Source organism: Engraulis encrasicolus, chromosome 9 (genome assembly GCF_034702125.1).
Source record: "Engraulis encrasicolus isolate BLACKSEA-1 chromosome 9, IST_EnEncr_1.0, whole genome shotgun sequence".
Taxonomy (NCBI): domain Eukaryota; kingdom Metazoa; phylum Chordata; class Actinopteri; order Clupeiformes; family Engraulidae; genus Engraulis; species Engraulis encrasicolus.
This window is the reverse complement of record NC_085865.1, coordinates 36,940,624-36,967,186: the sequence shown is the minus strand read 5'-3', so window position 1 is coordinate 36,967,186 and position 26,563 is coordinate 36,940,624. Positions and strand designations below refer to the sequence as shown.

At 41.4% G+C, this 26,563-nt stretch overlaps 1 protein-coding gene and 2 long non-coding RNA genes across 3 annotated transcripts; 2 read left to right on the top strand and 1 right to left on the bottom strand.

Annotated features, from left to right (window-relative positions):
- Positions 1-526: 526 nt before the first annotated feature.
- On the bottom strand, positions 527-18,073 carry LOC134455138 (uncharacterized). Its single transcript, XM_063206185.1, has 6 exons — positions 17,936-18,073; positions 16,895-17,020; positions 16,097-16,235; positions 2,915-3,063; positions 2,311-2,450; positions 527-1,119 (listed from the first exon to the last, which is right to left on the bottom strand). Exons 1-6 carry the CDS (start codon positions 18,022-18,024, stop codon positions 938-940), a joined length of 825 nt encoding a protein of 274 aa, XP_063062255.1. The 5' UTR covers positions 18,025-18,073; the 3' UTR covers positions 527-937.
- A 4,730-nt stretch (positions 18,074-22,803) lies between these two features.
- On the top strand, positions 22,804-23,310 carry LOC134455137 (uncharacterized). The gene is made up of 3 exons (XR_010036031.1): positions 22,804-22,879; positions 23,005-23,060; positions 23,149-23,310. It is a non-coding gene; the product is annotated as an uncharacterized LOC134455137 (long non-coding RNA).
- A 138-nt stretch (positions 23,311-23,448) lies between these two features.
- LOC134455136 (uncharacterized) lies at positions 23,449-23,971 on the top strand. The gene is made up of 3 exons (XR_010036030.1): positions 23,449-23,610; positions 23,716-23,803; positions 23,922-23,971. It is a non-coding gene; the product is annotated as an uncharacterized LOC134455136 (long non-coding RNA).
- Positions 23,972-26,563: the final 2,592 nt, after the last annotated feature.

The window sequence follows — 26,563 nt, the reverse complement described above, 5'->3', positions numbered from 1 at the left end:
GCTTCATAGTCACACATGCACACACGTGCACACACACACACCTCAAATAAAATATACTTCTGGCCCATTTACCTTAACACCCCACAATGACGGCTCTGGATAGGTGTCAGACCCGAGAGGGGAGAAGAAGAGAGGGGAAGAGAATAACTTAAGACAATGTAAGGGCTGCCATCTGCTGGGTGGAAAGGTGAAGTACAAAATACAAACATCCAGCTTTTTAAAACAAATTTATTGTAATTTTTTTTTCTACAACGTGATTTTGAAAATGAATATCTTATATGTCATCCTTTGGTCTATTTTCTGTAAACATGGATAATCTATAATGGCAAAACAATTTTAGTGTTGTGTTATGCACTTACAGTTAAACCAAGCAATGTTAAATTACACAGACAGACAGACAGACAAAGACTGACAGAAATTACACCAATATAAAAAAGAGACAGAAACACTGTTGACAACATTACACAACTTTCACTTCATGGCGTCTAGGCTTGTGGTTTTCCACTCAGCCATTGATCCGGCCATCAGACCAGTGGAGCATGGCAAGTTTGTGCTGATAGCACATTTATTTACATTTTCCATTTCAAAGCAGTGACACAGTGCATTATAAAAAAAGACTATATTTAGACTATATTTACTCTTGGTAATGTCTATGTTGATGTGAAAAAGGTCAATGAACCCTTACCATGCACCAACGTCACTTGACCCTGTGAACTGTATGGAATTCTGGATGTGCGTGTTTTAGTTTAACCACTGACGTATATAGTGTTCTTCTATTGTACTAAATTCAACTGTTTTGAAGCATCCGCGATTGATATGCGAGGATTCCTCCGCCCTAAATGCCCCTTCCCCTGCGCACGTGCACACACACGCACACGCACACGCACACGCACACACGCGCACACACACACACACACACACACAAACTCCTTAATAATTATAGCTGATTCCATTTCCCCTCTGTAGCTTTCTTCTCTAGAGCCAGACACACTGTAGGGCAGTCCTCTGGTCGTCTTGGTGACGGGAGAATGTACGCCTCGTCAGCGGAGTGTTTGGGGTCACAGCACAGTCGGAACAGGAAGACACAATTCATAAGTGTCGCCACCAGCATTAAACATCCTGTAGGGACAGTATAACATCACAGCGATTAACCCTTTCATAGAGACTCTATTATGAGCTTGTTATTAACAAAAGTATCAAAATGAGCCAGTCTAAATCTGTCACTTAAGACTAGAGATGCACCGGATCCTGATTTTTAGGATCCTGCCGGATACCGGATCCACTGCTTAAGATCCTGCCGGATCCGGAACCGGGTATCGGATCCTACAAAAGGGTTGAAACACATAGCCAACTCGCACACGTGGGCCTTTTTTGTTACGTTGGCGCAAACTATTTTTAAGACTCATTGGCTTACTGCCACACTGCCTTCAACGGCCGCTTCCAAAGGGCTTTCACTCCATGCAGCGATTGGGGTTGTGAAAGACTGACTGAAAAGCCTGGGCTACGTATGAAGTAGAGATACCCCATATCCTGATTTTTAGGTAACTGCCGGATACCGGATTCACTGCTTAAGATCCTGCTGGATCCGGATAGTCTGAAAAACCCTATTATCCTGCCGGATCCGGAACCGGATCTTGGATCCTGTACATCTCTACTTAAGACTCTTGGTGATGTCATAGTGTTGGTATGGTTTGAAGTTTTACAGTAAACAAAGTTCACAACTCTCTTGACAGGCAGACAGACAGAGGGACAGACAGAACCAGAATTTCAGCGCACAGGGAGCTGCCAAAAAGTTTATATCACAATGCTTTAGTCAGTGTAGGTGTACTGAGAGTTCATTAACAAGAACATTATTTACAGGACTGCTCTGACTTTCTCCATTGTACAATCCACTGCCATACCATGTAGTCAAACCTAATAATAAGTCCCATGATATTTCTAGGTAGGATAATGACTTGTCCACACCAAGAGCCTCCTACGCTGCCTGGTAGCGCCTGTAGCAGAAGAAGTTTGGCCTTAAATTCGCTGTATTCGCTCTGGAGGTGACATTGACATGTTTGATTTAGTTAACCACATAACGGCTCTGGCTTGACAGACAGGGACATTCAGAGATATGAACATTCCAATTAGTTTTCGCCAAACCGCGTCATAGCTCATTACCATAAGATTAGCTTGACTTCAATCGTTAAATTCGAGCGTAGGTCGCTCTTGGTGTGAACACAGCATAATAGGACAAGAAGTTGCTGACTTCCGTTTTAATGTAATGCGAGCTCATAAAACAACCACATTGAAATGTTTCAGCAGTCTTACCGCAGTAAACCGTGTTGGGGGCCATGTCTGCAGCTTGATATCCTCTTGTGAAAATCGAGCCCAGCCCCAGGATTATGATTGGGTAAACAGCAAAGTTGTAGTGGATGTATTGGACCCAAACGGAGTTCTCAAGGAGAAACCTGTAAAAGAATGTCATAAAATGACTGTGAAGTAAGAGTCATCTCGACTCTTGTAAATTAATTAACCAATAAAGCATCCTGACCTGCACCCTGACCAACGTGTTGTCAATACGGTTTTACAGTGTTTACGCTTGTGCTTATCACTGTGAACCAAATTAGACCTCACACACACACACACACACGAACACATACACACACTCACACACACACACACACACACACATGCACACATACACACACATGCTCACACACACGTACACACGCGCGCACACACACACACACACTGATACACACACACTCACACACACACACACAAACACACACACTGATACAGTGATTACCATATCAGCATGGCCAGCAGCAGTAGGCTGAGGACTATACGGTGCTGACTGCTCACACACACACACACACACACACACACACACACACACACACACACACACACACACACACACACACCTTACCATATCAGCATGACCAGCAGCAGTAGGCTGAGGACTATGGTGCTGACCAGGGGGTCCCGCAGCCCGACCCCGTACTTCATCACCACCCCCAGTGACACCAGAGCACGCAGCAGACTCCACCATGCAGACAGCGCCACGCCATTTTGTAACTGAAGTCCACACAAGACACACACACACACACACATTCACACACGCATGCATGCACGTGCAAACACACGCACACGCGCATACACATGCACACACCCACACACACACACAAACACACAAGTATGCATGCACGTACACACACACGCACATGCACACACACACACACACACACACACACACACACACACACACACACACACACACTCCAATAAAATGACTGTGAAGTGCCAACTTAAGGAAGAAAAATAGTCTCTCTCTCTCTCTCTCTCTCTCTTTCTCTCTCTCTCTCACACACACACACACACACACACACACACACACACACACACACAGTGAGTGACAAAGACACAAAGAGACAGACAGTCAGACAGACAGACAAAGATAAACAAGAAATCTGTTGAAGCATTCAAATTTGTTGCACTTGTCTTGTCCTTATGTGTAATCAGAGCATCTTAGCACATTGTGTAACAAGTAGGCTATCATAATTGGGACTTGATTAAATTCCAAGTTACACTCCACACCAATGCATTGCACAACTGTCATATCTGATTATTACTCTTCTGATTTAGACATCCTGTCAGCAACTGCAGAGGGATGGCTTGGAAATGTAGGCCTAAATAATTTTACATTAGGTCTATGCCCGCTTTCGACAAGTCTGACCACGTTGCGGTGTTTCTCATACCAAAATATAAACACAAGATCAGGAGGGAAGCACCAGTGACGAAAGCAGTACAACGCTGGACTGACCAATCGGAAATGCTGCTCCAAGATGCGCTTGAGAACACGGACTGGGAGCTTTTCCGGGTATCCTCAAATGACGTCAGTGAATATGCAGACACGGTAGGGTGCTACATTCAATTCCTGATAAACGATATCATAGAGACTGTCATTATAAAAGTTTACCCAAATCAGAAACCCTGGGTAGATAAAACTGTGAAAGCAGCACTTGCAGCCCGTTCTGTTTCATACAAGGCTGGTATTTTATCAGGTGATATGTCAGGCTATAAAGATGCAGTTTATGGACTTAGGAGGACTGTGAAGGCAGCAAAGACCCGCTATAGAGACAGAGTGGAAGCTGACTTTCAGGCTGGTGATCCTGCCAGCGTCTGGAAGGGCCTTCGGGTCATGGCTGATCTAAAATCCAAGCCCAGCTCCATTGATAGCACTGAGCTCTCTTTTGCTGATGAGTTAAACACATTTTATGCACGTTTCGACCTTGCCAACCCCATGGTGGCTGTCACTGAAGAGTCTAGTGAAACCGGGACTCCTCCTTTCATTATCAGTGAGAGTGATGTGAGGGGAGTGTTCAGAGGCGTAAATGGAAGAAAGGCAACAGGCCCTGATCATATTCCTGGCAGGGTTCTGAAATCCTGTGCTGATCAACTAGCCCCCGTATATGCTGAGATCTTTAATTTGTCACTTGCCCAAGCCGTTGTCCCATCTTGTTTTAAACACTCAATCATAGTTCCTGTGCCCAAGAACAGCAAGCCAGCAGGCCTGAATGACTATCGCCCAGTGGCCCTTACATCAGCAGTTATGAAGTGCTTTGAGAGGCTTGTGAAAAAACACATATGTGACACCCTGCCCAGTGCTTTCGATCCTCACCAATTTGCCTATAGAGCAAACAGAAGCAGGGACGATGCCATCTCAAGCCTTCTACATACCACACTGTCCCACCTGGATGAGGGGAGGGGGAATTATGTTAGAATGCTGTTCATAGATTACAGTTCAGCATTAGGGGTGGGCGATATGGGCAAAAAAAATTATCTCGATAAGTTTTAGAATGTTCACGATAACGATAAGTTGACGATAATTTCCAAAAAACACTTGCAAAAACCAGTAGGGCCTATTTCAGGAGGGGGGGGGGGGTAATCAATGTGTTTGAATTTTACTGTATAGGAATTTGGCAGGGCAGGGTGAGTAAAGCAGATAATTTGTAGGCCTATGTAGCCTAAACTGCATGTTACCAAGAGGTCTGCATAAATGATGGCATGTCTACACTAGGCTACATCACAAAGCATGGCAGTATAACAAAGCTACACATTTATGCTGTCTATTATTTGTGCATGATTCCAGACAAATTTCAATTCTGCACTGGAGGTAGTAGTGCTGCATTTGTGTTGTAACTGGGGAGGGACAGAGAGTTGGGAGAAATGCTGTGCTGAAGAGCTTTTGAATTTAATAACATGCATATGCTCTGGTCTGTAAAGTAATACTTCATCACTTGGCATGAAAACATATCCATGTAAATAAAAAATAGTTTTATAATGTATTGCTTATGATTCTGTTAGATGACAGCCATTTTTGACTGGAAACAGTACATGGATAGGAAACTAGGGCAGCTGCAAATTGCATGTGTTGAATTTCACACATTGTAATTTAACTCACTGCACCAGTCTAACTTAACAGTACTTGTCCACCTAAGCAGTTATGTCATCTGTATGCAGGTGGGTGTTAGAGTAGTGAGTAACAGCCACTAGGCTAATAGTTGTAGAGAACAACATTGCTTAGCCTAGTTCGCTAACTAGCATGCTAACTAGCGATTTCTCAGACCAGAGACAAAGCTATTTATCTTCCTAACTATTTGGCTTTCCATAATCACAGACGGTTGCTAAGTAAAGCACATAGTTTCAAAACGCCCTCAGCACCATGCAATGGCTGGTTTAGTGGTTGAATTCCTCATGTAAATCCACCATTTGGATAACAGCAACTTTCCTCCAGTGCCCAGCAGCAGCAGTGCTGTCTGTGCACGACTGACAAGGAAATTTCTGTCTCCTGTCTGGCAAAACGCTGCAGCCCGCCCCCCTCAGCGCTGCCTGCTCATTGGTTCAAAGACTTTTTTTCTCCAGTTCACAACTACATTAGCCTACTATTGGCTGAAAGGCTTGGCTGTCATCACTGTCTGAATGAGTCCTGTCACAGCGCTTTTGTTGATTTTAGCGTCTTCATAAAAATATCTCGATATTGCAAAATTACTCATCGTCAAAACAACATTTACGATAACTTCGCAGACGGTATATATCGCCCACCCTTATTCAGCATTCAACACCATTATCCCCCTGCGCCTGGCTGACAAGATGAGGGGGCTGGGACTCAACACACAGTTGTGCAATTGGGTGCTCAGCTTTCTCACTGATCGCCCTCAAGTGGTCAGAATAGGTGGAGGTGTCACTTCAAGTCAGCTGACCCTCAACATTGGCTCGCCCCAGGGTTGTGTTTTGAGCCCACTGCTCTATAACATCTACACGCATGACTGTACAACCACCAGCAGCTCAAATTCCATCTTTAAGTTCGCTGACGACACCGTGGTGCTGGGTCTCATCTCAAACAAAAACGAGACAGCCTACCTGAATGAGGTGGATGACCTAGCACTGTGGTGTCAGTCCAACAACCTGGCCCTGAACGTCAGCAAGACGAAAGAAATGGTAGTGGACTTCAGGAAGGTGCAGAGCAGGGCATACACGCCACTTACCATCAGCGGGGAGCCTGTGGAGAGGGTCTCAAACTACAAGTACCTGGGAGGGCTCGAAATTAACTTTTTTCCTTTGTGTCCCGCAATGGTCCCGGATTCCACTTTGTATTGTCCCGAATGTAACCAGAAGTGTCCCCATTTTTTTCGCGCCTAAATAAGTGGTAAATTATGTCCACGTTCAATTTCATGTGTGACTAGGTTTTTTTTTTTTTGCAGTGCAACTGTGAATTCAGGTCTTTAAGAAAAAATTAGGGTGTGTTAAATCATGAACATCTGTGCCTTGTATAGAAAAATGCCTTGAGTAACCGTGCACATTTCGCTTTTCAAGAATATATGAGCATGGTGATATGAGGAAATCTGCATTCAATGACATTATATTTGTCAAACTGATTGCTTTATGCACCAATATAGCCTACCAATCATGTAGGCTATTGTAGACTCTATTGCAGCCAGCCTGTTACTCTGTTGTAGCCTATTTAGCCTACAGGAAAAAAAACAGCTTTCATTTAGTCTACTACATATCAATAACAATTCAGTGTCTGTTTAGCTTTAGTTAAAAAGTGGCAATAGTCTAACCTAGACTGACTTTGGCCACTGGTTGTGATGGGCATGCCGGTGGAAGATAGCCAGGCCGTGCCCTCCTGATGCAACAGCTTCAGCCAGTCTCGAAGAGATGTGAAAGTCGATGATAATCAGGCTAGGTGGAAGAAGATGCGGTAGGTTTTTGGCCTAATTTAGGAGTATGACAACGCATTGCAAGCCGTTTCCTTTCCGCTTTAAATTCACTTGACATTGACATCAAGACAATTTGATAACCTAAAAATAAATACACAAGAGAAAAAACTACGACCGCACACTTAGGCCTATGCCTACCTCACTTTCGAGAAAGAGAGGGAGAGAGGCTAGCATGGAGAGGGAGGGGAGGGGGAGAAAGAGAGGGATTGGAGAGAAATGCGCTGGCAATGCTGTAAAATTGAAGCGCGTTCTTCGTGCTTGTAATCAATTAAGTCAAGGTGGACTTTTTCCCTTTTCAATTAGACCTTGACGACTAGGCATTTCTGCTTTTACCAGCACAGAAACAATAACACGGATACTTCAACATTAAATAACTGCGTTTGTATGAGAATGTTCAGAATATAGCGCCTTCATTTCCAGCCACATTTGAATGAAACTGCTTGACGTTCTTGGCTAACAACTAGGCCTACCTCTGTTAGCTTGCTTGCCGTTTCCCTAACTACAATTGTTACTGGAAAGTAATCTACAGGCAGTTTCTGATATGTATGAATGAGGGTTAATCTACCGGTACTTTAGAGCCAGCTCGCGTTTCTGGTGTTTTTGGGCAGATAAGCACGACAGGTGGCCACAGACAACTGCGCATTGTTTGGGGCTGTTGCTTTGCACTCGTGTCTTTTCAGCCATTGATGTGCGCAGCTATTCTGGACTTTACGGTCCCATTCACTTCAATTCATTTTTTTGGCGTTTTACATATTTCGGACCGTGCGGACGCCGCTGTACTCGTGCGAGGAAAACAACAATTGTCTCGGGTGCTAAACATGGTCATGGAACGGCTTGCTTAACCAGAATGGTGTGTGTTGTGTCATTTCGAAGATAATTAAAGAAAATCTTATTACAATGGGATTTCTCATAGGCATGGTTTTGCATGTCTCTTATCTCTTTTCATGTTGACTGAGCTATCACCGTTACAAGTTTACAAGGTGCACAGCGCACATATGTATGCATACAAAAAGGAAGAATACATTTCACAGTGTAATTCTGCAAATAATTCACTTCAAAGTTAAGTGTTATTACATAGGCACCATGGTCATCAATATGTGTGTAAGAACAAGTGAAAAAACAAATCGGTCAGTTTGTCAAAGAGGAGATGGTAGATATGCGCAACATAGTACAAAGTATGCATCACACCATGCTTCTGAATGATATGAAGGAAAAATACTGACGGCACACAGCCTACGTCTCTTTCCTCAATAATGCACATGCCACATATCACTCAAGCAACATTATCTTCATTAGCTAATGTGGCCACAGGGGGGCGATATTGTAGGGCACGCTGAGACATTCGGATTCAATTTAACTCACTATTAGGCTATATAACAAAGGTTGCATTATAGGCTAGGCCAGTGATTCCCAACCTATGGGTCGCCAAAGATCCACAGGGGGTCGCGAAGCCCTCTTGAGTTTAAGGGGTTTCATTTTAATACCATATGTAGCCCATGTTGAATAAATGACAAATGCATAGAAGCAACAAAATGCTACATTAAACATTTATTCTGTTTTTGAACAAAGACGAATTGAGGAATAAAATGATGACTAAAATGAGTTTTCGTAGGAGACAGAGCGTATCGAGTGACTTCCTCTCATGCGGGCACTGGGTCACCAAACCTTACAATAGTAAAAACATGGGTCCCTGAAGAAAAAGGTTGGGAACCACTGGGCTAGGCTACTACATATAGTCATTAATTGGCAAACAATTCATGTTGTTTCTATTGTAATGGGATTGCTACATTCAAGAAGTTTCCAATGTCTTTCATCTCCTCTGTCTTTTCCATGTTTGTAGGTTAAGAATTAACAAACAAAATCTTAAAGGGACAGTTTGGTCAATTTCAACATGCAGTTGTATTGCTCACGCTACCCTTGACTTGTCAGTACCTGGTGATGCCACATTTTTCGGCTCAGCCCTTTCCGAGATATGAGCAATTCTAATGGGGGCAGCGTTTGTTTACATTTTTAAAAAATAAAACATAGGCCAACTCCAAATATTTTCCCAAAAGGTACTGCTGCTTGCTAGTTGTCTGCTGATGTTTTATAACCTTTTGGATGTTTTTGGGAATAAATAAAAATGTTTTTTTGAAATGTAAACAAAGAGCTGCCCCCATTACAATGACCAGGATCGGCTGAAGAAAGAAAAAAAAATCTCAGGCACTGACAAGTCCAGGGTAGTGTGAGCATTACAACTGCATGTTGAAATTGACCAAACTGTCCCTTTAACATTGTACTGCATGTTTTAGATGGGCCCATGTACAAAGTACTTCAAGTCTGTCTGTAGGGCACATCAAGGGTCTGTGAGAAAAGGGTGCTTGCGCTGCTGACAATGTGTAAATGCTTCCATTACCTTCTATAGGCCTACATATGATGGCTACAAGAATTTCTGCAATGTGTTGTGTTGTTTTGAAGAAAATTGAATAAAATCTTATTATAGTGGGATGTCATTTGCATGATTGGACAGGTTTCATATCTCTTAGCATGTTCACTGCGTCATCACCATTTCATCTTACAATGTGCAGAATGATCAGAACTTTCTGTAATTCTGAAAATAAGTAACTCTGAAGTTAACAGATCATACCACATATGTAATAAGTAGTGCAAATTGAGAATGATTAATTTCTCAAAGCAGACACTGTGGATGATATGTAGCATAATACACAGTATGTGTCGCTATGTGCTCCTGAAAGATATGCTGAAGACATACTGAAGGCACAAATATTTATTTTCCCAATAAGCCTTATAATGTAGGCCTATATCAGGAGTGAGGTTACATACACGTGAGTAAAAGTTGAATGCTGAGTGGCCTTGAACCCACAACTTATGGTATGGACAGCATGACTTCATCCACTAAGCTACCACAGTTTCATAAGAAATGTTAAGACCAGAAAGATATGTCGTCGTTGTGCATTTTAACACAATAAATCATATAAAATATATTTTCCCTGCACCATTACCTCATTGTCTGAAGTATGATGAAGAAATGATTGTAGGCCTATATGATTTTTAGTGCTGTGATAATGTGCACAACAAGAAGTTTTCTGGTCAAACAAATTCTACTGAAACTGTGGTAGCTTAGTGGATGGAGTCATGCCTACCATTCCACAGGTTGTGGGTTCAAGGCCCATCAAAGGACAATTTTTACACTCGTGTATGTTACCTCACTTCTGATAGGCCATGATTAGTCTAATTCAGTAAATAGATATTTGTGCATACAGTATTTCTTCAGCATACAACTCATGAGCATATTTCGATGAATACTGTGTATTATGGTGCATATCTACCGTCTCCTCTTTGACAAACTGACCGATTTGTTTTTTCACTTGTTCTTACACACATATTGATGACCATGGTGCCTATGTAATAACACTTAACTTTGAAGTGAATTATTTGCAGAATTACACTGTGAAATGTATTCTTCCTTTTTGTATGCATACATATGTGCGCTGGGCACCTTGTAAACTTGTAACGGTGATCGCTCAGTCAACATGAAAAGAGATAAGAGACATGCAAAACCATGCCTATGAGAAATCCCATTGTAATAAGATTTTCTTTAATTATCTTCGAAATAACACAACACACACCATTCTGGTTAAGGAAGCCGTTCCATGACCATGTTTAGCACCCGAGACAATTGTTGTTTTCCTCGCACGAGTACAGCGGCGTCCGCACGGTCCGAAATATGTAAAACGCCAAAAAAATGAATTGAAGTGAATGGGACCGTAAAGTCCAGAATAGCTGCGCACATCAATGGCTGAAAAGACACGAGTGTGCTTTGCTTACCTGAAATATTAGCAAAACCGAACTCCATTCCTCTCACAGCTTAACCATGTCTACTGGAATATATCCTTGTTGGTTTGCAAAATTAACAATCCAGAGCCCGTTTTCTCTGAGAGCATTTCTAGTTCAGGGTGAAATGCATAACCAACGGGACAACCTCTCAGCAGCAGTCCGAAGAACAACACGCTTGCAGTCGCAGCTGCGAAATCTTAATCAACATTCTAGAACACAATGCGGACGTTTAGCCTAAACGTCCTACACTAAGAGAGTGGGAGCCAGGGCTAGGAAGATTATGCAGGATGTCTCACACCCCAACTCTTACATGTTCACCCTACTTAAGTCCTGCAGACGACTCAGAACCATTCAGGCCAGAACTGAAAGAATGAGGAAAAGTTTTTACCCCCAGGCAGTGCGACTGCTGAACAGAGACTTTTTTAAATAATAATTTTCTTTGTTATTTTTCTTTAACTTATTTCTCACCTTTTATTTCCTTTTTTACTTTACTTCTTTAATGTTTTATTTTTAAGATGCAGAGCTGAATGACCCCATCATCATTTCACTACAATTACCACACAGTAAAAAAAGAACTGTTGTTTTTACGGAAAATTGCTGGCAGCAGTGGTTGCCAAAGTCTACCTTTAAACAAATAACGGTATATTTCCTTTTTACATTTTACGGTAAGATTATGGCAGCAGTGGTTGCCAAATGGCAGCAGTGGTTGCCAAAGCCTACCGTTAAATAAATAACGGTATTATTATTTTTTACATTTTACGGTAAAATTATGGCAGCAGTGGTTGCCAAAACAGATTGGACAGATTATATTCAGGTGAGTTCAATTATAGAGTTACAATCAGACAACTGATTGGACTGATTATACTCAGGTGAGTCCAATTATAGAGTTGCAATCACAGACAACTGATAAGACTGATTCTACTCATTGGAGTCCAATAAACATCAACTTAATTAGATACCTAAATAAATGTCCAATTGCCAGATTGTCTAGTGCAGGCAGGTGGACCAGTCTAGTATCATCAATGAAGGGTATGCAAATCCATTCTTTATTTAAAAAAGGCCTGAAAATAACCTTAAGGAAAATGAAGGCCAAAGCTAGCGGGGCAAGCAAGCTAACAAACAAGCTAGTTAGCAAGCCACCATGCAGCCACCCTTACAACGTGACCTGCTAGCCGGGCCGGCCAGGTGAGGGCAGGCCAGCAGCCGGCCAGCCGGCCTTACAGCCAGCCAGCCAGCCAGCTAGCTAGCAACCAGTGAGCAGTACAATGCAACAGTCCCTGTTTAAATACATGTTCAAGTGAACCATGTGACCCGAGTGATGAAGCATTTGGCAGGTGCAGGCAGTAAGTTAATCATTGCATGACAGCCCTTAGCACTCAGGTGAGGTCAGGAATTGATTGATAGATTGATTCGGATGGGGTAGAATGACAGTTTCAAATAGACTGGGCTACTTCTAAGAGCTCAAGGGATTACTGTCCCAGGTAGACTTTTTCAGATTATACTAGCCCAGTGATACTCACTATTTTTTCCTCAAGAGCCACATTAGGGGAAAAAAGTCAGGAGGAGAGCCGCATGGAGCGCAACACCCCCCCCCCCCCCCCCCCCCCCCACCCACCCCCCCCCCCCCCCCCCTTTTTTTGGGGCCTTTTTTTTTTTTTTGGGGGGGGGGGGGGGGGGGGGGTTACATCAGATAGTGTTGGCCTCATTATACATGGTTGTATTATTTATGCACATTTTTATTATTATCTTTAGTAGTATTAATTATTAAATTATTCGTATTATTAAATTATTGAATTATTAATTAACTACCCTATGTCAGCAAATGCTGTTAGGCCTCCTAGCTCACTTTTAAACACTAAAAGACACCTCTGCTGAAGGGCACTTTTACATCAAAGAGCAAATGGGAAGTTCAGTTTAACACCAGTCTAACTCTGATCAATCGAACTCTGGCAAATTTGCTGTGTACATATGTGTACACCAGTGAAAAATAAAGTCATGTACCGTTTCTTGACTACTTCATCTTCACTTAACGGTATTTTCCAATATTTTCTTTTCAGTGAACAGTTCAGTATTTTGTACATATTGACACCAGTGAAAAATAAAGTTATGTACCGTTTCTTGACTACTTCATCTCACTTAACGGTATTTTCCAATATCTTCGTTTACAGAGAACAGTCCAGTATTTTCTACATATGACACCTGTCAAAAATAAAATTCTGAACCGCTTTTTGACGAAATAGTGGCTTGCCATATTTAGTACAGAGATAAACTGTTTTACATTTTACGGTCACTGACTGTTGCAATTTGACATTTTTTTGCCGTAATTTCAACAGGCATTTTTTACAGTGCATGTATGTGACAAATAAAAGTACTTGAACTTGAACTTGAACTTGATGTTCTATGTTCTGATTGCTTTATTAGAAATCAATAATCTGATAGTTTTACTCAGTGGGAACAATCTTTTTTTACGTAATATATATCTCTAACAACTAAAGCCATAAACACAGCTAACCGGAACTGTAAAAAAAACGTCATGAGTGAATAAAAGTGAAATACTGTAGTAGGCCTATATGTCCCAAGTATTATTCATGAATGTGCATATAATTTTCGTCTATGCGTTTGCATTGCCTAGTTTATCAGTATATCCAAATCAAGCGTAGCAATGCAAGTCTATGGGGGCAAACAAAACATCACTACTTGTAAACTACTTTAAAATAAATGTAAAATTCACCAGAGTACAACACAGCTATTGAATCCTGTCCTGTGATCACTTGTGGCTTGATGCTAATGCCCCCATTGACTTCCAGTGATTATGCTAAGCTATGCTTACACTCGCCTCCAAAAGAGTTGTCGCCTATCCATCTGTTTGGAATAACAGCTAATAACCTGACTTTCAATTTATCACTTGGCTTCAGAAGTCACTGATATGAAAGCTACAACCCTCCCGAATGAAAATGCATGCACAAAAATACATTTCATGCACCAAAGACAGATTGACCCTTTATTGAACACAGACAGGGCAGATTTTCACAAGACAAAAGTTTTGTCGCCTGTGGAACATAATGTGAAAATGAGCAGATAAGTCACTTCAAAACACTTCAAATACGCAGATTGGGTGTCATACTTAATCACTGAATCACTCTCACCTCTCCAGAAAATCGACTTTGGCCTTAGGTGTATGTTTAGGGTCATTGTAATCATGGAAAGCAACACAATGAAAATCAATGGAGTTCAATGAGAGATGGTGACATATTCGCTATTCGTAGAGCAATACATGTTTAACTTCATAATTTAATCAATGACAAAAGCCCTCAAACACCTGCAGCATGCATGCAGCTCCTCATAAGAGCTGTATCTGTACCATGTTTCACTTTACGCACCATTTCTCTTTTTTCATATTCTTCATCTCCAACACCATATAGTTCTGATGCTATCAGTTCTAAAATGGTTGATCTTGGGATCTTGATATCAGAGTATGAGTCCCATTAGCCTTCATTTTTGTCAGAATTAGGCCTGACATACTCTTGGCTGGCTTTTTTGAGACAGGACAGTGGGAGAGACTTCTTTGGTGTTAAAGGTGAAGAATTTGGAAAAAATACATGGTGCCTAAAGTCAAACATGGGAGGGATACAGCTCTTATGTGGAGCTGCATGCATGCTGCTGGTGTGTGAGGGCTTTTATCATTGATTACATCATGAAGTTAAACATTTATTGCTCTACGAATAGCAAATATGTCACCATCTCTCATTGAACTCCATTGATTTTCATTGTGTTGCTTTCCATGATTACAATGACCCTAAACATACACCTAAGGCCAAAGTTGATTTTCTGGAGAGGTGTGAGTGAACCAATGATTAAGTATGACACCCGATCTGCGTATTTGAAGTGTTTTGAAGTGACTTATCTGCTCATTTTCACATTATGTTCGATAGGCGACAAAACTTTTGTCTTGTCAAAATCTGCCCTGTCTGTGTTCATTAAAGGGTCAATCTTTCTTTGGTGCATGAAATTTATTTTTGTACATACATTTTCATTCGAGAGGGTTGTAGCTTTCATATGAGTGACTTCTGAAGCCAAGTGATTAATTGAAAGTCAGGTTATTAGCTGTTATTCCAAACAGATGGGTAGGCGACAACTATTTTGGAGGCGAGTGGGTATAATTCGGATCCAATAAATCTAAGGACTGAATGCACTGAGAAGAAAATGGTATGCACATTCATGAATAATGCTTGGAAATACTGCAAATATGTCAAAATCACAAATCCTTTAATCCTAACTAACTCACACTTATCTAGGTGAAGGGTATTGGTTACTAGCCTGGCCTTGCCATACATAAGCTCCAGTCAAAAATAATTCCTTCGACCGGATGCTACTCATACCTGCTACGAACATATTAAATCAATATGACGTTACATGATAGGCACACATCCTTCCAATGGACCCTTTTTACGAGACACAATGCATTCAATGCATTCGAGTTGAGTACTTTTATTAATCCGGAAAGAAATTATCCTGAAATCCTGAAGATGTGCTTAGTTCTCCACTTCAAAACAGAACTTGCTTGACATAATTGCAAAGGCTAATTTCAAGACCAAAGCCCTATAATCAAAGGGCAGTTATGGGTAAGAGGGCAGTCATGGGTAAGCGGTTAGGACGTCAGACTTTTGGCTCAAAGGTTGCCGTTTCGACTTTCGGCCCGCCAGGTTGGTGGGGGGAGTAAATAACCAGTGCACTCCCCCATCCTCCTCCATGACTGAGGTACCCATAGAATGGGATTGTCCCGCCGCACTGCTCCCTTTCAGGCGCCATTGGGGGCTGCCCCCTTGCACGGGTGAGGCAAGAATGCAATTCCGTTGTGTGCAGTGTGCACTTGTGTGCCGTGGAGTGCTGTGTCACCATGACAATGGGAGTTGGAGTTTCCCAGTTCGGCTTTTTTTCAAATATATTTTTGGATGTTATGCGGTTTATTACTAGTTTACTAGGCTACTTACCAGGCAATAGATGGAGCGGGTTTCCTTGGTAATGTAAAGCAAAGCTCTGTGGCGTTGCACACTGATGTAAGAATAAAACAACATGCAGAAGGTCACCACTACACAGAGAAGCTTCAGCCAAAACGCTTGCAGGATATAACTGTGAGAAAAGGACACAAAACACATCCAATTGCTGGATAATGTTGACGATATCCATGTAGAAGTCACAGGTCAGATTTTATTGCGGTGACAAAAATCGGTGTTCCAATTGGTCTCCCTATTTTGATTGGCTTATTGCCTATTTTAACCACTTAAAATAAGGTTATAACCTGTGAGAAAGGTTTTAACTTGTAAATAAAGAAGTCCCACTTCCCAAGACAAATTTAGCCAAAGAATCCAACTTTCCAACAAATTTAGCTCACCTGAACTTTGTTTTATCTCTCAACAGATTTCAGATCAGAAACACATTTGTACTGGACAGTTAATTTACATGACTGAAGGTTGCCCCCAGGCAAATCCAAAATGTTCACTCGATCACTTCAAAGGGCACCCAAAAAACAATGTAATGTGCTCCCTGACTATGCTACTGACTGCAAATATATGCTAATACAGTAACCATGCTTCAAATACATTTGAATGTTCAGTATTACGTTAATTATGTTTAACTGTTTAACTCAACACTTTAAATTTTCTTTCGAAAAAGTTTTTACATGTCTTAACGCAAAAGAAAATCTAAAGTGTTGAAATGCACAGTGTTTGAAGGTGTGTGACGTCATGTGAAAAGGGCACGTTTACAGAAGGACATTGGCTTAGACTCACCCTCTGTCTGAGAGAAAGAGGCCTACGGTGTCAGTAACGGAGACGGTGGTCCAAATCACATAGAACCAGGAAGAGTGGACCTCAGGGTTGCAGCTCTCTGGACTGTGGTCCAGAACCGAGTCAGATCTTGGCAAATCCAACGGAGGACAACATTAGAAAAGGGATATCTCTTACACAAAAGGGGTTCCACGCACTTCTGTTTTTTTATCTGGTGCATCAATGGGAGGGAGACAGGTAATCTTGAATGAAGAGAAGACACTGGATCAGCACAGATGGACTCTGATGAAGATGGCTTTCCATTGAAACGTTAGTCCTTAACATGTTGTGCACTTGAATCAAAAAGAAAAGCATCCCATCTGTGCTGCTCCAGTGTCTTCTCTTCGTTCAAGGATATCTCTTACACTCAAACCGTCTTGGTGCTCACAGTCCACGCTAGACAATTGAAAGCAAATTAGCCCATTTCAAAAAATATTAGGCCACAGCTGACTGGAGTACTCAAATATTTTCTTTGTTATTTTATTGTGGTGCAAGCATAATAACATTTCAATACAATGGGTTTATTTAAGTGCTACAGTCATCTCTGCCGCATAGTCTTTTTAAAGGATGACCATCTTGTTTTTGGGAGGAGGACATTGATTACATCCAATATTACATAAATCCAACCTGTTACAGCTAGATGCACAGTATAAAATGAGACTGACAGAGACACACCATTTTGTTCCATTAATGAGACCCTATCAATCACCAAAATCAAGATATTAATAAAATCAGAAAATCTCTGATAAAAGGTAGCCTACAACAGTGTTTCTGAACACCTATGCTGTATAAATAAAGCATACGATTTCCAAGCTAATGAAGGACACACCACTCTCTATTTCTAGATAATGTAATGACGTATCATTCATATCATATCATATCATATCATATCATATCATGTCATGTCATGTCATGTCATGTCATGTCATATCATATCATGTCATATCATGCAATATATCATGAGGAACTGTTTACAAAGAATTGCTTCAATTTGCGTGCACAAACCTTTTGTGTAGGTAAAAGGGTAAAACCATGAGTAGCGAAGCGCTGATGATGGGGATGAGTAAATCTATAAATTTACTCCATTCGTCCATGCTCAACTCCGTGGTAAAGGTTTTGGATAAATTATATTGGCTCTGCTCAAACAAACCTAAAAATTGATCAAAACAGACAGTAAGGGAATTGCTGCAATTTTGCATGTATAGGCCTGCAGTATATGTGCACCTTTTTGCCCGTGCAACTGTGACAGAGGTCATCTTGCACCTGTTCGTCCCCCTCGCCCCTCGGGGATCGAACCTGCGACCTCGTCAGCTACAATGGTCTGGTAATGGGAGACACAGTACGATACTGCTGGACCAAGAGACCAGTCTCCCAGTCCAACGGCATCGACACTATGAGGCTTTGGGAGGGAGGTTTACTAACATTCCATGCCAACTCTGCTAGTTAGCCTCCGTTACACTCTCCCCCATTAAACCTCACTACCATCCGGGTCACGGCACCACTGTGACGGCGGTCATCTTGCACCTGTTTGTCCCCCTCGGGGATCGAACCTGCGACCTCGTCAGCTACAACGGTCCGGCAATGGAGACACAGAACGATACCGCTGGACCAAGAGACCAGTCTCCCAGTCCAACGGCATCGACACTGTATGAGGCTTTCGGAGGGAGGTTTACTAACGTTCCACACCAACTCTGCTAGTTAGCCGCCGTTACACTACAAGCTTAACCACCACAGTACATTATACTTAGTACAGGGGTCGGGAACCGTTTGTATTCAAGGGCCACTTCAAAGTATAAAGTTATAAAAGTTATAAAGTCCAAGGGCCGTATACTTTGAACACAAACCAGGATTTCCCCCTGCACTTTAGGCCTATATACGTAGAAGGTAGCCACCTTTACCATAGACCCCACCTTCACTAGGTCCCCTGAAAATATAACTTAATTATTGTATTGCAAATGTAATCTCTAAAACATGTCATGTAATTTTACAAAACGTCATATTTCATGTGAAACTGCATAACATTAAAATTATATCAGCGGGCGGATAAGTCGGCCTCAAGGGCCGCAAACGGCCCTCAAGACATAGAGGTTCTCCACCACTGCCTTAGTACAATACACATCCTTTCAAAAAAAGACTTACCTGTAGGGTTTGGCGAATGAGAAAAGCTGGTGAACCAAGACAGGATGAGGAGGCTGAGCCAGGCCAAAAACATGCACACATAGTGCTTGATCAACAGCGGTCTGCAGTTCATGCCGGTCCGTGTATAGCTGCCCACAGGCAATGCCACAGCTGGTTGATTTAGGTGGTTAGGTGGTGTCTAAAGACTCTGTCTTGCTCTCTCTCTCTCTCTCTCTCTCTCTCTGCCACTTCCTGACAAGGCATTTATGCCCCTCGCCGTGCAAAAGACTTTGACCCATCTAATTCGGGCGTGTCTGGGCTCATGAGATGAAGCGGCCTCCCTAGATGCTGGACCTTAACCTTATTCAATGAGAACACTATATATACAGAGCAGTGTTTCTCAACTGGTGGGTCGCGACCCAAAAGTGGGTCGCGGAGGGGTCATGGGTGGGTCGCGGAGCCTTGGTGTAAAAAAGGTAAAAGTAAAAAATAAAAGTAAAAAATATATAATAAATTGTTAATAAGTAAATAAATAGATATAAATGTATAATAAAATATAGCCTATTATTTATAATAAATAAATAAGAAACAATAATAATAATGTTATTACACAGGCCGGTTATATTTTGAGAATTGCGTTGAATTGACTTGAACGCTAAAAAAATCGTATCGCGACCGAATGAGAGTGGAAAATGATGAGTCCCAAGACTGTTCCAGTTGAGAACCACTGTTCTAGAACAACTGGGGCCTATACTCACCAAGAAGGTTTGGAGATCTTCGAAGAACACAGATGCACCACTGGGCTTAAATACAACAACTACACACACCTGTGCATATATTTCCTTTTTTGGAAATGGGGATTGTTGAGAACACTATTACGTCAGCAGCAAGAATACATTCCATTGTCAGTTGTTTTTTTTTGTTTTGTTTTTTTGTTAGACTGTACAATGCCATCGGGCAAGATATATGGCGAGGGCCTTTAGTAATGCACTACGACTTGGTCATTGCCCTTCTGGTAACAGCTAATTTATAACTCTGTGTCTTAAAGGGTTAACATTGAGTGTGCTGTGCTGTGTTGAGCAGCTTTGGCTGAGCCCAGCACAAAATGTGTGTATGATGTGGTGTGCGTTTAGCACCCCCTGGAGGTCACACACGCATACACTGCAGGTGAACAAACAGGCACACAGTGACAGACATACAAATAGATAGTGTGTGTTGCAAATACCTGCCCCAACCCGACCCACTCGGCACAGGCTGAGATCCGCAAGTACGAAGGGCTTTTTTACAACTTTCAAGGCCTACATGTCTGAAAAATACTGTAAATACTGTAAATTTAAAAATGCTGTGAGCGATTTAGCAACATCTGCCCCCACCCCAAAAACATAAGAAACACAAACACAATCACAGACGTTCCTACACACATAGGCTACGTATTAGTCATGTGTTTTTTTTTTCAAATGTTGTGTGTTGAGAATTAATAGTTTCATCTGCATATGAATAGAGCTCCTAACTGGGTGACGACAAGTTGTATGCGCGGATTAGCATTTTCACGGAAATCCGGTTTCCAGGAATATATGTTTTAAGCCTCGTTCACACACGTCGCTGCTAGTTACTCGCTCGGCAAATGAAGTTAATAGAATTTCTATGTGTTCCAGTGAGACGAGGAGGCGACGAGTAGGTGAGTAGTGTACAAGCGATGCGATGTGGGCGGATCCCGAGTAGAAAATATTTTAACTTCGTGCGAGTAACCAATTGGAACGCAGAGTTCGGTACTTCTCAACTGTGCATTAAAGCCGCGGGAACATTTAGCGAATGTTCCATGAGAGAGTGGAGAGTAGGCGAGCGAGCGAGAAGCTACCCTAGTAACAGAGAACGAAAAAAAAAAAACGTTTGACTTTGGTTCTCTAAAGGTTTGGTTATAACCAAACCAAAAATCTACCACTTAAAAACGTTCCTTTTGGTTACGGTACAAACCAAACAAATACTAACGTTCTTGGACTTTCAGGGAACTACTCATATGAAACGTTAGCTAGTAGTTACGCTGCTACCAATCCACAACGTTATGTTAAGTTGTTTTTCGGTTGTTTCCGGCCTAAGTAAGGTCAGCCTATGCCATTTTTTAAAATTAATTTCTTATAATTTATTAATTATTCATTACCATTATTGCACCAAAGTGCAAAGAGTGAAATGCAAAATAGGATATATCATAGCCTATTTGCTTTTAATTCAGTGAAGGGACACAAACCTGCGTCTCCAAAGAATACAAAGTTAAATGTTTCATTCCAAATAGGCCCATTTAATTGTGTGTGTGTGTGTGTGTGTGTGTGTGTGTGTGTGTGTGGTGTGTGTGTGTGTGTGTGTGTGTGTGTGTGTGTGTGTGTGTGTGTGTGTGTGTGTGTGTGTGTGTGTGTGTGATAGGTAGGAGTGTCTAGCATGTAAGTTTGGCTGTAAAGAGTCCACATATTAAATGGTAGCTGGCCACTGCATTTTATCTTGTACAAACTTGTTTGTCGTTGTGTTTGCAGTGTTTCTGACTACATTTGTACACAGACCTATAATCGATAAATAGCTCATTGAAGGCGATAAAGCATCAGTTTCAATGACAGCACAGCTTTTTATAAATTTGATTAAGGTAAAGGGGCAGTTCAGTGCGAGATATTGTCTTTTGGTAGGCCTAATGCTATTGAAAGCACCACAGATCAGGGTGTCTATAATGCAGACACATCTCTGCCTGTGACTTCAGTTAGGCTTATTCAAATGCAAATGCCCCTAGCTGTTGACTCACGGCTGACTGCCTTTGCTGCATCAGTTCTTGGCACGTTATGATTGGCCCTCACCTGAGAAGACCCACCCCCACAAAAATCCTGAAGAGAAAGAACCCCTCAATCTACCATTTGAATGGAGCTGACCTAAACTGCTGGTAAGACCTCAAGCCATGTGAATTACATACTGTAGTGCATAGAGCATTGTTTGTGTGCATTGTGTGTGTGTGTACGGTATGCAGCAGTTTAAGGGGAGGGGATGTATTTATCTATCTATTTCTAAGTGTGTGTGTGTGTGTGTGTGTGTGCGCGTGTGTTGCAGCAGGCTGTGTGGAGCTAGAGTGGCATGGGGGTGGGGGTGTATTTCTAGTGTAGATTCATTTACTGCTAAGTCTTTGACATGCATTGTAGTTCATTTTATCCATTTTAGTATACCAGCCACAGGCACAAGTTACCATCAAACCTTCCTGCTCGATTGAATGCAATGCTACTGTCATACTATGTATCTTCTTAACTCATCAGTTTTAATCCTGTGTGTATTTTTGTCAAGTATGTTTGTAAACTGAAATTGTGTGCTTACATTTATGTTGGTGTTGTAATCTGTGTTGGTGTTGTTGTTGTATCTAAATTTCCCCACTTTTCATTGCGACAGGTACAAATTGCTTGCATTATATTATTGCACATTACTGCTGTACAGGCTTGGCGAGACGCAGCAAGGAGAGACCAGGCTCAGGCAGAAGACAACACCATGGACCTCAACACATTCCACACCCGGTGGAGATGGACGAGTGACCTGACCTGAGATTTTGTTTTCTTTTCAGATCTACACCTCCACCACCATCATGTGCGTTTTTTCAGTTATTTGATGTGTTAACATGGGTTTATGTTTTGAAATTATATGCATAAGAAGCCCACTATTAAAGGAATTACATTATGTCATCTTTCTATCCAGATATGTCAATGCCTCACAGCTGTGAAGCTGCCACTCCTTCCCAAACTCATGGCACAGCACCCAGCCATTCGGAAGATTTGAGGCACAAACATCATCCATTCAAAAACATCTGGAATGGTAAAGAGGAGGGGGCTTCTGGTATTGCTGTTGTTATAAAGTGTATGCGCTCCGTGTACTTGTTGATGTCCATACAGCAAAAGTGTTTTGAACTAAAATGAATTTCATCTCAATTCCACCTGTAGTCCTGGAGGAACACAAGAAGACCCTTTTGAGGATAACAGAATTCATAAAGTACATGGTAAGTAGGCCTACTACACACATATTCACATACAGTATGACATGTATATTATGTTCTTACACTAAAATGAATTATATCACAAATGTAGCCATGGAAGAGCACATGGGGCCAATGACAAGGAAGATGGAGGTTATGGAGAGGAAGTCCATGACTTTGAAGGCTGCCATGGCTTTGAACATGCCACGACCTGCTGTTGGTCCAGTGCAGCAGAGAGCATAAGCTGGTGGAGCTAGCCAGAAGCCTGGCTCAACCAGAAATGAGAAACCAAAGCATAATTATGTGAATTATGTGTTGCTGTATATAATGTATAATGTACTGGTTTGGCTAATGAAGATAGACCACATAATGTTTTCCATATTAGATTTCATATTTCATTTTCATCATCTGCTTTAATTTTTGTAGACCTTGGGAAAGCCTGGGATGGGCGAATACGGCAGCTGCTGTCCGCCGTGGGTGGCTACCCACACACCATGTCCTGGGACATTACAGCCTGAGGAGGAATAGAACGTGCATGCATTCCAGAACCTGACCCTTTGCAAAGTTATAACAGGTAAGATTAGCAGGTATATTCTCCGTAAAAAATATCTGTGTAAATCTGTTATGCCAAGTTTGATTCAGATTTAAATGTCCCACCTTTCTTTACATCCATTTGCAGAGACCTACACGCAGAACTTCTCTGTCCTGCAGGAAGCGAATATTGAGAATAGCATTGGGCATACTCTGAAATTTGGACTACACAGATGGTAAATTAAACTTCAGTGTGTCTTTTATCAATCAATGAATAGTCACAATAAGTTAATTAAATGAAACATTGGTAGGCTACTAAGTTGGTTTAAACTTTTTGTTTCTTATTCTTTTTAGGTCAGCTGGTCCTCAAGACTGAAAACACACACCAACATTTTTATTTTCTGTATTTTATTTATTTATAGTTTTTATTTATTTATTTATTTTACTTTGAGCCTTGATGACATTTTATGATGAAATTGTAATATAATGTTGGACTGTTCTCACCCATGTTGAATTCCTGATATTTGTCAATTAGGCATTCCCTCAGCCTCAAGACTGGAAACACATTATATGCACTTACATCCATTTTTGCCATCTTCATTCTTATTTTTGTTACATTGTTTGCTTTTGTTGTTTGTTTGGGTTTTTTTTTGTTGCCTTGTTTGCATTTTATTATGAAAAAACATTGTAATGTTGCACTGCTACCCTCTTACCTATGTTGTATTCCTGATATTTTCCTATTAAACATCATCATCCTTCAACATTTGCCTTGTCATTTTAGATGCATTCAACACTTTAATAATAATAAACTACAGAAATATGACAACATTATGGGCATTTCCCATTATGTTGTCATATGTCTGCAGCTTGTAGGCCTAATGGGAAATAGCCTGTGCAAGAAGGTTACTATAATGTTGTAGGGGAACCTTTTGAAAACCAACATGAACACGAATAAAGGAACGGTGAAAAAACGTAGATGAACCGACAGGGAACCATACAAAAAAACCTTCTGGGAACGAAAAAAAAACTTTCCTGTTAACCAAATTATAACCATAACAGACCCAAAAAACAACGTAAAATAACGGGGAAAAAAACAACGCCTCATGTTCCGGGAACATTCTCGGAACGAAAAATTGTTAGTAGGGTATAACTAGCAGCGACGTGTGTGAACGTAGCTTTATGATGAGGTCAAGAGGGCATTTGTTCAAATAAGGACTTTTGATAGAGAACCATTAAATGAAGAGTCGCTTCTCCACTATGGGTAACATTTTACTTGACGCTGACGTTATCTGTACGACATAACACTGTCATAACAGAGTCCTACGACAGTCATGCATGTGTCATAAACATAATGTCAATGTCAGTTTATGACTGTCGCTAAGTTCCATTTGGTAAAGACAGCATTAACAAAGTGAACTTTTCATTACCATAAAATGTTTATGACATGGACATCATGTTTATGACTCGTCCATGACTGTGTCATGACCCTGTTTTGACATTATTATGACACTCTTATGTCATACGTATGACGCTGACGTCAAGTAGGGCCAAAAGTGTATGTAATATCAATGAAAATGTTAGCGCAGGGAAACTAAGGTGCAATTTTACGGCTGTACAGTTGTAATAATTGTCGCATTTTACTAAGTTTAACATTGTTCCAATTAGGGATGTTAACCGGTAACCGGTTAACCGATAGTCGACCAGATAAACCTTAACCGGTTAAATTTTCTGGCACCGGTTAACCGGTTGGAATAATAATAATTATAGTAATGATTTCCTCCGAAAAAGCCCCCCAAAATTTTGAGGTTTTAGTACTATAATTCAGCATTTTCCATCTGGCAACAGTGGCTGGACATGGCAGGTCCTGTCTGCGCAGCAAAAAAAAAGGTTTACCGGTATGTGAAAAATAAAATTTAAAAAAATCAGTGCTGTGCATATCAGGCCCACGAACATTGTATCATTTAAGATTACTGGCTAACCGGTTAACCACCGGTGAGTCTCAGTAGCCGGTTAAGAGTTTTTTCAGTTTTCGCCATCCCTAGTACGGGTAGGGGTAGACATTAGAAATGGGATTCGGCCTAGGCTGGTTTGTCATTGGAACCACCCAACTGTTGCTGCTCACCGATTTGGTCAAAACGTTGTGTTCAATAAATCGGTGAGCAGCAACAGTGTGCGGATTTTTCTTTCTTCTTTTACACATGTTTGTTTGATGCAGCACCTGTTTTACTGGATGTCACCTTCACTATTTTTTAACCACCTTCAACTCCCATATTCCATCATTTTATATTCCAGAAGATGTGTGGAGTTTAGAGATGTACATGGATCCAAGATCCGGTTCCGGATCCGGCAGGATAATAGGGTTTTTCGGATTATACGGATCCGGCAGGATCTTTAACAGTGGATCCCGTGTCCGGCAGTTACCTAAAAATCAGGATCTGGGGCATCTCTACTTTTTACGTAGCCTAGGCTTTTCAGTCAGTCTTTCACAACCCCAATCGCTGCATGGAGTGAAAGCCCTTTGGAAGCGGCCGTTGAAGGCAGTGTGGCAGTAAGCCAATGAGTCTAAAAAATAGTTTGAGCCAATGTAATTAAAAGGGTCCCCCGGTGCGAGTTGGCTATGTGTTTCATCCCTTCCGTAGGATCCGGTATCCGGTTCCGGATCCGGCAGGATCTTAAGCAGTGGATCCGGTATCCGGCAGGATCCTAAAAATCAGGATCCGGTGCATCTCTAGTGGAGTTCAATGAAATATTGTGTTGGCCGGAAATTCATTCATCTGGTGTGTCCGCTGGGTGATTAAGTACCATTGCTGGTCTGATATACGGTATATGCACTGGTTTTATGGCCTTTAAGGTTAATATATTTCTTCTTTGAAGCAATCTGTAATTGTCAGTCAAGTGTAACTCATCCATGTTTCAATAAAAAGTATCTGACTAATGACAGAAATGTCATTAAAAGTGACAAATGTCTATTGAACTAAAATGTGATTTTCAAAGAA